Genomic DNA, 13,593 nt, shown 5'->3' on the forward strand with positions numbered 1-13,593 from the left:
TACTTTAGATGCACAGAGCCAGAGAGTGGTTGGATAAAGAAGGATGATGGATTTTATATATTTACCTACATAATAGTCTTTTTAAATGATTAAACATTAAACCATGTACAGCTGTAGTTAAAAAAAGGATTCGTTCAATTTCTCTCTTTTTCTGGGGGAAGAGTTTTGAACAGTATATAATATTGTGACCAGTACAAAGAAATATTTTCATAGTTTATATAACTGTTCATCTTTGCTATAGCTAACATTTATAATGATAAACGTTTCCAAATACTGTGAAGAAAACTACTGCAATATTCTGTTTATCCATTTGCAAATCTCAGTTCATGGGTATTCTGTTACTAGTATTACTAAGCTAAAAATACTCCAGTTGTCCTTTTGGTCTACTAAAAGTATGTCTGAAATACCCTGATGCATAATATTTAATGTAAATTTTATAAATGAATAATGCAAGAGTTCAGAAACTGTTCCCATTTGCAGTCTGCCTTTTTTTTCACTTTCAAGACTTCTATTCTTTTAATGTTTTTGGTTTCTATTAATTATTTTATGTTATAGAAAACTTTTATCTGAGTAATGTTTTGATTTTATGATTATTTTAATTGTCTTCTACCTCTTTCAGTATAGTATGCCATAAGGTATATTTTAGGCACTGACACTTTACAATGGACTTATATGGCATCACAGTTCGTATTTGCATTTTTATTTAATCTGTGCTAGTCTGTCAATACATTTTTTTATCAGAAGCTGGCAGAAAGAAAGTCATTCACATTAAAATCACTCAAATAACAGTGTCATAAGACAGGAGGGTTTCTTACTTGTCCAGTTACCAGTTGTTTCAAAAATACAGCATGTTCTTATCACTGTTGTTGGTAACACACAGAATCTCAATCATATGAAACAAATTTCATCTGTTACCAATCAAGAGCTGAAGATTATGCAGGAAGACCTCACTTTCAAATCAAGTGAAATGCAGAAATCACAGAGCACTGCTAAGAATCTGATTACAGGTGAGATCAGCAATGGATTTTCTAATTAATTCCTTAAAATAATAAAGACTACCTGCATTGTTACACTGACATCATGTAGAAGATTTCCAAATATTAGATACCCAGTGATCTCCAAATATTAAAATACAGTGGTAAGTTCACAAGCTGAAATGCTTGTGGGTAACAAGTTATTTATTTTCCTCAATTTATTTGTATTTTATTTATTTATTTATTTGTATGTATTATCTGATAGATATTGTATACTATGTATTTTTAATAAGTATGTATGCTTATTTATACTTACCTTACTATTATCACTAAATTACCATCTTCCTTGCACAGACATATGTTAAATACTTGTATTTCTGTACAGGGATCGAATTGAACTAGAATTTGATTTTACTAATACTTACCTCTAAAAAAGACCTCTCATGATCTTGGAAGAGTGTTTAATAAACTGAAGCTGAGTCTTCCACAGTTACCTAACCATGTATTATTTGTAAATGTAGTTCTTAGTATCATTTATGGTTTATGCTTTTCCAAAGGTATATGTACCACAGGCAATTAATTGATAAGAACAGTGAATAGTTCTCAAATCCCAGGGCTTCAGTTCTGTGGAGTGAATACTCATTTCGACTTTATTTTCAAAATACTCAAATACTTATTAGCATCTTGAGGATGTTCTCTGTAATTTCAAAAAGCAGACAGTAGTTTTATTTCATTCCCATGCCAAGTATGTGTTTAGTTCTTTATTTGCACTGTTTATGGTAGAATTGTCCTCACAATTCTGTGTCTTTGCCAATATCATTATTGGTTCAGAAAACCTTTCCTTGTTTGTTTGGCTGAAAGGAAGGGGCAGGAATTAAGAACGATAAATCATTTTGTTAGAAGGCTGTTATGTGTTGTATTTCATAGTAATTTTCAAAATAGGAGTTGGTATTGTGACTTCAAAGTAATTATGAGTAAATAAGTATTTTGGCACAGAATGTTAGAGAATTTGATTTTCTGTTGTGTGTTTGAACACAGTGTTTGCTTGTGTGCAACTACGCATTTTGCAGTTGTAGTGTAGTTTCATTTCTGGGTCTTATATTAAAAGTTCAAATACTACTTTTTTTCTTTCATATAAGCATAATTTCTGATTATTTTACAATATAAGGATGTTTTGGAAGCATGTGGTGTTATAGAGGCATTATTAAAAAAAAAATTCTTTCTCTGCAAGGGAGGAGGAGGAAGTTACAGTACACAATTTTCAGCAGACAATTTAAATTATTCCTAAATAAATGCCTGACGGCTAGGATTCACAGATGGTTTAACAAACAACTTAAGATTATTTCAGAAATACAATGAATGCTTGGTTTGCACAGCTGAAGTTCCTTCTAACCTTGGAATTACAGCACAGTCATCTTCAGGATTCTTTTGTTATGAGTAAAATCTGTATTTCCATATTTTCATGCCATAACAAAAATATAAAAAGTCCACCAGCAAAACCCTTAAAAAATTAAAAAGAAAAGGAAACCATGAAAGGTAAACAAAAGTGCTGATGGCATGGTTTCCCAAAAACATTTCCCTGGGTCACTGTAGTTTGTTCTGAGAATTTGCCACTGTGTACACACTGCATGCTAGATGCTGCAACTTCATGGCCTATCAGAAGGAACTGGGCTGCATCCTTTTCCTGTCTCTTCCCCTAGAGGAATTTTGAGGTTTTTTCAGTTTTGAGGCTTTTTCATTGAGTCTACTGCTGGATAAGGATAAGATGTGCCCCTTCCAGTTTCTTTCTCCAGATAGTGTGAATGGATAGGAATACCTACTGCAGTCACATTGTGGTATTAGACATTACACTTCAATAATTTTTTTTTGCCTTTTTGGCATTTAGCTTGGTACTACTCTTTCCATGTTAAATAAATTCCACTGGCCAACTATGTATAATTTTAAAATAACAAAATACATATATTAGAACAACTAAATAAAAGGTGAAAATGCTGTGACAAGACTTAAGTAAATCCTCATGGACATTTATAGTTGTTTTCTGCTATTTCTTTCCAGTCTGAATTTTTTTGTAACTGTATTTTTTTTACTGTTTCTGATCTAAAACTCTTATTTATTGATGTCCTTAAGCATTTATCTTTAAACCACAGTGCTGTGGTTTAAAATAAGGCGGTGATCTGTTCAGTTGTGGTTTGCAGTCTGTCATTGACTAATACCAGAAACTTCACTGTGAAACTTGGAGCAGTTGTGAAATACTGTAGACACAGTGAAAGTGTTTTCTTAAGCCCTTTGCTGTGGAAGGCAGACTGTAAATTACTTATATGTGAAGTAATCAAAAATATTTTAAATTAAATCCTTCTTTTAATCTGTATGGGCATTTTTCATATTTATATAAATATGCCCCTTGTACATAGAGGACACTTTGAATCTTACCTTATGGAACAGCTTTACTCAGGACAATTGCAAATGGTATACAAAAATCTTGTTTTTTCTTTTTTCCTTTATTTTGAGGTTCCTAAAGAAATCATAAAAGTGTTCTGTAATAAGCCAGAAATATTAATAAAAGGATGTATTTCACTCTAAAATATAAGTATATGGCAAAAATACACAAGCAGAGAGATGAGTGTTTTGAGATGAGAGTGTTTTAATCAGGTGAGATTTTCCCATATAAATCCACTGACAAAACTGTACCCAGTTTTTGGAAAGGTGAGCTCTCTGTCACATAGACACAGCTATTTTCTTCAGCCTAAAAGATTTATACTGCTTTGGTTAAGCTGGGGAGGAAATTTTCTGTCCTTTTTTCAGCAGATCAGTGCAAATCTCAAAATACAAACCTATGCCAAGAAAATATATTTTGTGCAGTCTCATTCCTCCCAATAGCCCATGTTGCCTGATTCTTTGGAATGTAGGAAAACAAACTGCATTATCTGTGTCATTCTTCTGAGTTAGACACAGATCTGAAACTTAAGAAGATGTAGCCATGTGCTTAATGTTCAGGAACATGAATGAAATGCAGTGACAGGTCAACTTGCAAAATCATCCAAACTAAGTCTAGCCAACATCTAGTCCTTCCCCACTCTGGGTAGGTAGCTTACCCCCAGACTGAGCCAAAATATTTTTATTATTTTGTGTGTCTGTATTTTTTCTTCTCTCTCATGTCTTTTGTCTGGACAGTTTCAGTGTCTACAGTCCTCTTTATGTCAGAATCCAGCCATAGTTCTAATTGCTTTAATTACCTGTAATTAAACCTGTTATGTTTTTAATGAAGTCTCAGAAGTAAATGCTGTATATTGTAGCCTGCGTTGATGTTGTAAGCTGTGATCTTTTCTGTGGATATATGAAAGTACGTATGAAAGTTTTTCTGGTCAAAGCAGATGTTTGAACAAGTTTGGCTATTTGTTGTCCTAAAACTAAGCCTTATCCATATTCAAGCGCACAAATAAAAATAGCAGGATGCTAAAAAAGTAATGAAAATAGTTTCTCAATTTGTCTGCATCATTGCAATAAACTTTTTCTAAGTTGTCACTACTGCTTTAGGACTGCAATGCTGTAATTGTGTGGTGCTCTAGATGTTAAAAATAGAAACATGAAACAGAAGATCATCACATTTTCATTACTCTTCACTTATGGATTATAAGACAGCAATTGTAGTGTATGAATCTAACTTGTGGCATGGTTGTGAAGATTTTATTTCCCTCACATTAATAATTCCATAAATATAAAAAATCAGAAGTATATTTAGGAGCTGTTTATATTGGTTAAATGTAACATAAATCTTTATATAGTGGCCCATGTATTATGAAACAAAAAATACTGTTAATTAGAGATTGTGTGTCTGGTGATCTAGAGAGTCAAAAACTACAGATGGACCTACAGAAGATGGAACTCTTGGAGGGCAAGATGGTTGGTGAACTGGCTTCTCTTAAAGACAAAATTGAACAGACAAAAGCAGAGTTGGAGATCTACAATAATTTGCCATCTCTAAAAGCATCAGGAGAAGAAAAGAAAAAGGTAATGAAAGGGATGAAACAAAGTGTGTGCATTTGAACAGCTAGTGGAGGGGAATCCAGTCTTGTGATTGGCAGTCCTTCCTGGCAGTTGGAAAACAGGATTGAGCATCGCTGTAAATTAATCCAAATACTATTTTGCTTATATGTGTGACTTACTAACTGGGTACATGTAGCAGGTATTCAGCTGAGTATCTTTAGATAACCTCTTTCCACAAAATCTCCCCATTCTATTTTAGCAATTCAGCTAAACTCTTATGTAATTTATGACTATCCATACCTTCGAATTTAGCAATCTAACACAGAACACAAGCAAAAGAGAATTTCCTACAAATTCTTAGTATCAGCATTCCCACTGGTGCTCATACAGTATTGTCTAAGCATACAACTTGGTCATAATCATTATTATTTTTGGGATAGAGCACAGGGATAAGTTTTTTGGGATAGGTAAAGTAGTGCTAGAAAAAAGCCTAGGAGTACTTTATGCATATGCATATTTTCTTGTTCTAAAAGGAAAAAGTAGCATCTTGAAAGGTAAATTGAAGTAATGTGCCTGAAGCCTACAGCAAGTGAACTCATCCATTAATCAGTTTGTGTTGGGCTTTTTTCTAACTAGAAACTCCAGGATGACAAAGAAAAATTAACAAAACGCAGCCATGCTTTTAAGAAAGTAATGGAGCATTTGAATACAGAGTATGAGACACTAAAGAAGGAGCTGCAAGAAAATGAGACCCATTCTCAGGTATAGGTCAAGTTACATAGTATCTCTTCAGTTGTTTCTTTCATGGTTTTGGTTTTCTCATACACATGAAGCATTGCACAGACAGAATCTGTTCTTTCTTAGTGAGTTTTCTAAGACATGTGTTGTAAGTGTGTAATTTTATTTGCTGTTTTCAAACAAAAGTTAATATTGTGTCAACAAATGGCTTGTAAGCTTTGGATTGCTAGCAGACATCTTTCTGACGTAAAAGGTTTGTGTATCCTTTGTTTAAGTTTGTGTTAATCTTGCTCAGAACTATCTACCATCTGCCCTTCCTTTGCTTAAGTAGTTTGAGGATGAACTTAGAAAGAAACTGCCGGGGAAAAAAGAAGTCACTAGTAATTAGCTAAGATCACTTTTCTTTTAAAGTCATGGTGATTTTTTTTTCCTTTAAATCTGTGCTGTTGATTCCATTTTCCTTTTTCCAATTCTGCTCCTTGCAGGCCACTGAAGTTTTAGGGTCTCTTGACATTTAAATAACTTCGGTGTATATATATTTTTACATTTCAAAAGTGAATCAAGAAAGAAGATGTTTATGACATCTTGAGCATCTTCTATTCTTTTATTATAAACATACATAAATTTCTGTCATTTTGGCATCAGAACTCTACTGGCATATATGTTTGAATGCACAGAAGAAAAATATATAACCTTAAAATAAGGTGGAAAGGGGAACTGATTTTTTTTTAATGCATTTCACTTTTTTTATTGATTGAGGCTATTGAGATATTTGTCCTTTAGAACTGTTATTTTTTTCTAATACAGTAAAAGCTGAAGGTCATGTGAAGGTACATGTTTAAGGTGACTTTCTTCTGCAATTAATGTCATGGAGCAAATGAGAAGGCATAACTGTGACTAAGACATATGTGTCTATTTGTAGCATTGGATTATAATAATCATTCTGTGATGATGATATAAATCCTCAAAGCTACATGGCAAAGTGTGCAAGACTTGAGATACTGTGTATCTTTTTTACCAAGGTCAAATTCTAGAGTTTAGGTAAATTAGAAATACAGACGCAAACATGCATAATGAGGCTTAACATTTTATATAATATAGTAGTTGTACAGCATTTCTTCAGTTCATTGAGCTGTGACAGTTCTAATTTTATGTGTGTGAAGAAGATTTTTTTCTTTACTTTTTGTCTTCTGAGTGTAAAAAAAATGAGGGTGAATAAAGTATGTCATATAATAACTGATTACTTGACATGCATCAAGCATTTTGAAGTACAAATAGTGTTCATAAATGTGGAGGACTTGGGCAGTTTTGCAAGAAGTCAACTGGTCTTCAAGCAGTCACTATAAAAATACACTGAATCTTTCCTTTTCTCTGTGCAAGATAGTAAGTATTTCCTTTACTGGCTGTGTTTGTGTGCAGCAACATCTGCAAAGAGGACAATAAAAATTCTATACCTAGTCTTGGAAACAAATTTTTGCCTTATTTGCTGCAAGCTAGTGCACTAGATAACTTGATTCTTTACTGTTAAGGTTTGAGTTACACAGAAACTATTTTCATGTCTTCCAGCTTAAGAATAAGCTTCTGAGTTAAATAGTGCAATGTTTTCCTTACTTATTACCTTAGTTTCCACTTAAAGTTTAGTCTCAGAATGATTTTAGGTTTAATTTTAAAAATAACATCTTCATATCTTGAAATGCAGAACCTTGAACAGTAGCATCAGAAAAACAAATATAAAATTGTATTGTAAGGAAGCAGCCATCAATATAATATCCACATTAGTTTCCTGTTGATGCTGAAAGTATTGAAGAAGTGCCAGCACTGAACCCACACTCCTACAATCTTCTCGCTGCAGCTCTTTTCTTATCACAACTTCTGGCATCAGACAGGAAACTTAACTATGGAAGTAAGGAAGTTTCTTCTGTGCAGTGCAAAGTCCAAGACAGTGTCAGGAAATATTGTATCTTTGGTGATTTTAGATCTTACTGATTCTAAGAAAAGATCCATCTAAATGATATGAAACATAAAGAGAATTAGTATCTCCCTGAATTGTTCACCTTTTTATTTCTTAAATTCTCATTTGATTATTTCATCTGTCACTGCAGTTGCATACAATGTTATTACAGAGATAGATTATGAAGTGCTAAATTATATACACAAGTTAATCATCAGCAGCTTTAAAAACATTTTGCCATTGTTTCTTATTTCTCTGGTTTTTATGTGAAATAACTTTGATCTTATGTGTTGATAGAGTACAAGGCACTGATAGAAAATTTTTTATGTAAAATATGTGTGTAATTATTGCCATTTTCATTTTTGGCTCTTTTTGTGTTTTCAGCTTACAAATTTGGAGAGGAAATGGCAGCACCATGAGCAAAATAACTTTATGATGAAGGAGTGTATCCTTTTCTTCAAGACGTAAGAGTCAAATTCACACACTGTATTAATTGAGGAAGAAGTCTGTTTCCTCCAGCAGAGTAAGACAGGACGGAATGGGCTGCAGAAGACAGGGGAGGAGGGGAAAGGCAATACTTTGCAAATATCTGGTTAGTTGATAGATATTTATATAGTAAAACTTGCATGTGTTGTCTGAAAGAATATTGCATGGTCCTAAAGCATAAGCTTCGCCTTGCAGTCTGGAATTTTTCCTTCTTTCTAAAGTTTGCCGCTAGGTTTCATATAAAGATCATCTTCACATCTTCCAGTCTTATCTAGTGTTAATCTTCCAGTGTAGCATTGTTAGAAGACATGCTGGGGTGGGGGAACTGTCTTGTAGCTCTCTCTTTATGCGTTTCAAATTAACAAGTTGTACTCCAGTAATCATATCAGCAAAATTGTTACTTGCTGATTTGCCAATGTCTTTCATAAGATAGTTTTTGTAGTTAGGAAAAGCTGAAGTTTGTTTTAATTAGAATTGATGGTTCTCCTGATACTATTTATATTCTATATATTCTGATATATATGCTATATATTCTGATACTATACTTCTTTTTCTATTTCTCTCCTTATTTGTGATAGAGATCACAAAAAGGAATAGGACCAGACTGCGCTTTTATTTTATATTCTAGGGACAGTAAATTCACTGCAATAAAATTACTTATTTTAAATAATTTAATAAATAAATTTTATTTTAAAAATCTGAAATCTCTTAAGATGCACAAAATCCCTGTTACATGATTACAGTACAAATATAATTAGTAAAGGTAACATCAAAAATAGACCACAATGTCTAGTGTGGTGTGGCGGACAGTGAACATTCCTTAACATCTCAGAAAATGGCACGGGGATATATATTCAGGAAATTCTGTAATAGCCTAGCTATCACAGAAATAATACTGATGATGATAATTATTTCGTAATTAATGCATATACACATAGCTATATGTACATATATATCTGTATATGTATGTTGTTTTCTGCACGTACCAAATATCCCATTTCTCAAATCTGGTAAGTGCTCTCATTCTTAGAAAAATATCTGAAAAAAGTCTTGGACAGTGTAATATAGTTGGAGCCACCTTCTCTTCGAGGGAGGCTCTACAGAAGTATTTTATTAAGGCAATACTCTTTAACACAGTTTTTCTTAACAGGAAAGACTATAAGACAAACCAAGGGAAAAAGTTGATCGGGTATTAAAGTATCTCCTAACTTGCTATGAAATACTGCCTATCCAAGCGTAGACCTTTACACAGTGTACTTATGTCTGCTTGGGCTAATGGAGGTAGGCTTCTTTCTTGGACTGGGACTTTTTGTAGCCAAACTATATGGCTGTACATTATTGAGTGCCTTGGAATGGTTTGGTTTGCGATATAACAATAGGCAGAGTCCTTCATGAGGGAATTATTGCCTATATATATATATATATATATATATATATATATATATATATATATATATATATATATATATATAAAAGTGACTCAGGCATTGCTTCCTTTTTCTACAGTGCTTGTCATGAGATGGCAGCTAGTAAATTAGTGTAAATCTTTTAGCCCCCATCTGATTTTTTTCTGCTATTTTCATCCTTTCATCCCTTGACAGTTTTCACAGAAGAAAATGTATGTTGTTGTGGTTCCCTTGTGATCTGTGATTACGCTCATATTTATACTGATAGTTTGTTTCCTTAATTATTTTAATCAGTCATAGCAACAAAAAGTCAGGAGAGTGACTACCAACCAGTAATGAAGAATACAAGAAAGCTGGTCAAAGAGTACAACAAAGCTCTCATAGAAGCTTTGCAGAACACCAAGAACTGAACCTAGGCATTTCCTTCCTGCCCAAATGGACCAATGAGAGATGTGCAAAGGCTGCGTGGAAAACTGGACTGCTGAGATCATTCACTCACCACTAGGGTGACAGACATTCTTAAAATTACTTTTCCAAGTTTTTAGAAGTTACAGATTTTAATACTATCCCTCGTTTTGCACTGTTTAAAATTTTTAGAAATAAACATCTGAATTTTAGAAACAAAAAGGAATTACTGCCCTATGAGTTACTGAGGCCCATTGCTGAATTGCGTCTCAAATGTGAAATTTTAGCCTGCTTTATGCACTGAATTTCTAATTGCCTTGTAGTGCTACCCTTGCCACACAGAGCAAGAGGACTGCTTGACAGTCATATGTCTGCTTGGCTGTCATATGCACTATCTCAAATTAAGTGTATAATAAGATATGGTAATATCAGTATACCATAACTATATAGATAGCAATTTATACCAAGTAAGGAAAGCATCTAAGGATGAGAACCATCTTTTAAAGTCAAAACTGCTTCATAATGTAAAATCTTACAATAAAAGCAAATGCCAGCAAATTTTCATTTCCTACTGGAGAATTAAATTTCATATTTTTAAGATGTAATTATAAAGAGCAAACTTTGTTAAAAAGTAGTGAAACACAGCTAACACTGATTTTGTGTGGAGCATTTTACTGCTCTAGTATTCATCAGTAAAGGAAATAATAGATAAGATTATTTGTATTTTCTGCAGTGTTTTTTTCCCTTCAGTTTCAAGCAGCAGTGTCATATGGACACTTAAAAAACTCCACAAGAAAGGGTTTCAACATAGAACAAAAAAAGGACTTAGATAGAAAATACCAATGTACTTTATGATACAGAAATCTTAGAAAATGATTAGATAAAAACATTGATAGATAAAAACATATTTGTCTCACATTCTACATGTCAATTATAAACTGCTACTGTAGTATTTATAAATACTACACATATACTAAACACTACATATATAAATACTAAATATATACACATGTATTTCTAAACTGCTTATTGATCATTTTTTACCTGGTATATTGTAAGCTAATCCTGATCAAGTAGAAAAAGCACAGTTACTATTGATAGAAATCTTAGCTAAACACTAAACTAGGCTTGTAGAAAGGAACTACTAAAAAGCAGTGGTATCTGGATTTATAGTTGTTTTGCTCTCTTAGAGAAGTTTTCCAGAAAAGAGGTGGACTATGCACCTCACCTCATTAAACTGGAGTAGAGAAATTATTGGGAAATGTTCTGACTCCATTAAAATAGTTTTGTATTTTTGTCACTAATTTCCTCAAATCTGTGATTGTCATTTTGAGTATAAAGAAATGTGTAAGCTAAAGATATTGAAGATCTGTGCAGGGAGCACTGTGTTTGCTAATTCAGATGGTGTTGCTCTATATATTTAGAGATAATGGAACAGGATTTCTATGAACTAAAGACTGTTATCTAGGGGAAATTCCCACTAAAGTCTCTTCCTTCCTGTCAGAGTTTCAGCTATTCCAGAGAAAGCCCATTATTTCCAGAGATAAAGTTGAAGTCTAATATTCTCACCAATCAAACCATCAGCCAGAGAGATCACCTCCTGAATTCCACTTGTGCTAGAACTACATATTGTAATGAACAATGGAAAGAAGCTGCAGACTGAATAAACAGACTGCTTTGACTTTTTCTCTCAGGGAAGGGGAAGGTTTTACTCCTTGATAGTGATTCTGTAAAATAACATGGTAAAGTTCACGTTTGCTGTGTTCCCAGAAGGTGCTTGTCATGAAACCCCTTTCTCCAGAATGCTGTTCTTTTCCTTGTTCTACTGAAGGATCTTCAGATAACCAGTTTCTGTGTAAGAATCTCATCACTCATTCTTACTCTTAACAATTCACACTTACTTTCCTTGATAGCAGTTATAGTAGCCATGGCTGAAAAGAGCTGTGTGGATTCTGAGTGATGAGCCTTGTGGCGAGTGTATAATCTCCCTCTGGAAGATGATTAACTCACTCCTAGTAGTGACCTGGGTAAATTGTACCTTTTTGTAGTTCCTCAAGTATCAGTGAAAATCACCTTTTCTTTAACTCTTTTTTTTTTTTTTAATACAGTTTAAGTACCAAATAATGTTTTTTCACTAAAGCTCCTGTGTGTACATCAGGACACTAATTCAGTAACACAGATTGCTCTCTACCCAGGCAATCTTTTATCCATTTTATGCTATGACTCAGACTGAGAGGACATGAACTAACTGGCAGTATCTGCAGAATGGAGATATTTTAAATGTTTTCTCATCACCTCTTTCACTAGCGCTGAGTAAGTATCACCTGCCTGGCCATGCTCTTCTTAATTTGCCTCAGATACTGCTGGCCTGTTTTGCTGAGCATTGTTGGTCTTGGTCAGCTTGGTATACACCAGGAAGGTCTCCAAGGTCCTTCTCAGTAAAGCAAGTATCCAGCCTCTCAGTGTGCATGGGTGCCCTGTTGTTCCTCCACAGGGGGCAGGATTGTGTGTATATCTGTGTGGAACTTCATTACATTCTTGGCTGCCTGCTTCACCTGTTTAGGTCCCTCTGAACAGCACTGCACCCATATGGTGTTTCAGCCACTCCTCCCAGCTTTGTGTCATCTGCAGACTTTCTGAGGGTGAGCTCTGACCCATTGTCCAGGTCATCAGTGAAAAGGTTAAACAGTATTGCCTCCATATCCATGGCCATGGTGTTCCATAACGTCTGGCCTCCAACTGGGCTTCAGTCCCCTGACCACACAGTGAGTCCCAAGCCTATTAGCTTATCTGTGGGAATTTAATGGAAAACTCTGGCAAGCAAGTTGCTTATGTTGAGGTAAACAACATCCACACCTCTCTCCTTGCGCATTGAGTTAGTTGTTTCATTGTGGATGGCTATCAGGTTGTTTAAGCATAATTTCTGCTTCATAAATCTGTGCTCTCTTCACATGATCAACTTCCTGTCCTGGGAAGTCGTATCCAGCCTTAGTTGTTCCACAATTTTTTGGGGGACTGAGATGAAGCTGACCAGTCTATCATTCCCTGGATCACTCTTCTTGCTCTCCTGAAGGTAGAAGTAACATATTCTAGCTTTCAATACTCAGAAACCTCTCCCCTTACCGTCATTTAAAAAAAAAAAAAGGTACTCAGGAATGACCTTGCAATGCCTTAAGTCAGCTACCTCTCTACACATGTGGGCGCAGCTCAACAAGCTCCATGGAATTACATGTATGCAGCTTGTTAAAAGTTCCCATACCTATTCCCCCTTCAGTAAGATGCCATTGAGGCATTAGGATGCCAGGTTTGACAGTTACTGTCACTCCACATCCCATTCAATGATACAGTGTATGAAAAGAAGCATTTCAATTCAAAAACTGTCGACCAAAGGGTTTGTCTCAGCTGTATTACTTGTGCTTGAGGGTGAACACAGGAATGACTGCTCTTGTTTCCAGCTGACGATGGCATGACAGTGCACTAACCTTGTTCCCATGTATTCTGGGATATCATATCTCCAGGCAAACTGTATTTTTGCTGCAAGCAAAGATTAATCCTCTTGTTGATCTTCCTGCTTCATCTTGCCTTCATTTGTTTTCATGGTGATTTTAAAAAGCTTGTTTTTCATCCAAAATAAGTTTATTTTTAAATT

At 34.5% G+C, this 13,593-nt stretch overlaps 2 protein-coding genes across 3 annotated transcripts in view; both read left to right on the forward strand.

The window, feature by feature from the left end:
* The window catches only part of IFT74 (intraflagellar transport 74), a 37,064-nt gene extending 26,521 nt beyond the window's left edge, over positions 1–10,543 (forward strand). The window contains exons 15-19 of one of the 2 annotated variants that reach the window (XM_062512832.1): positions 881–1,007; positions 4,783–4,982; positions 5,595–5,720; positions 8,032–8,092; positions 9,834–10,543. In XM_062512832.1, coding sequence (XP_062368816.1) covers positions 881–1,007; positions 4,783–4,982; positions 5,595–5,720; positions 8,032–8,092; positions 9,834–9,949 — 630 coding nt within the window. In that variant the 3' untranslated portion in view covers positions 9,950–10,543. The remainder of the gene's footprint in view (positions 1–880; positions 1,008–4,782; positions 4,983–5,594; positions 5,721–8,031; positions 8,093–9,833) is intronic. The other variant, XM_062512833.1, reaches the window with a different exon arrangement.
* Positions 10,544–12,655: 2,112 nt separating this feature from the next.
* The window catches only part of TEK (TEK receptor tyrosine kinase), a 46,872-nt gene continuing 45,934 nt past the window's right edge, over positions 12,656–13,593 (forward strand). Inside the window, exon 1 of the mRNA XM_062513883.1 lies at positions 12,656–12,709. Coding sequence (XP_062369867.1) covers positions 12,656–12,709 — 54 coding nt within the window. The remainder of the gene's footprint in view (positions 12,710–13,593) is intronic.

The sequence above is a fragment of the Cinclus cinclus genome, chromosome Z (assembly GCF_963662255.1).
Source record: "Cinclus cinclus chromosome Z, bCinCin1.1, whole genome shotgun sequence".
In the NCBI taxonomy this organism is placed as follows: Eukaryota; Metazoa; Chordata; class Aves; order Passeriformes; family Cinclidae; genus Cinclus; species Cinclus cinclus.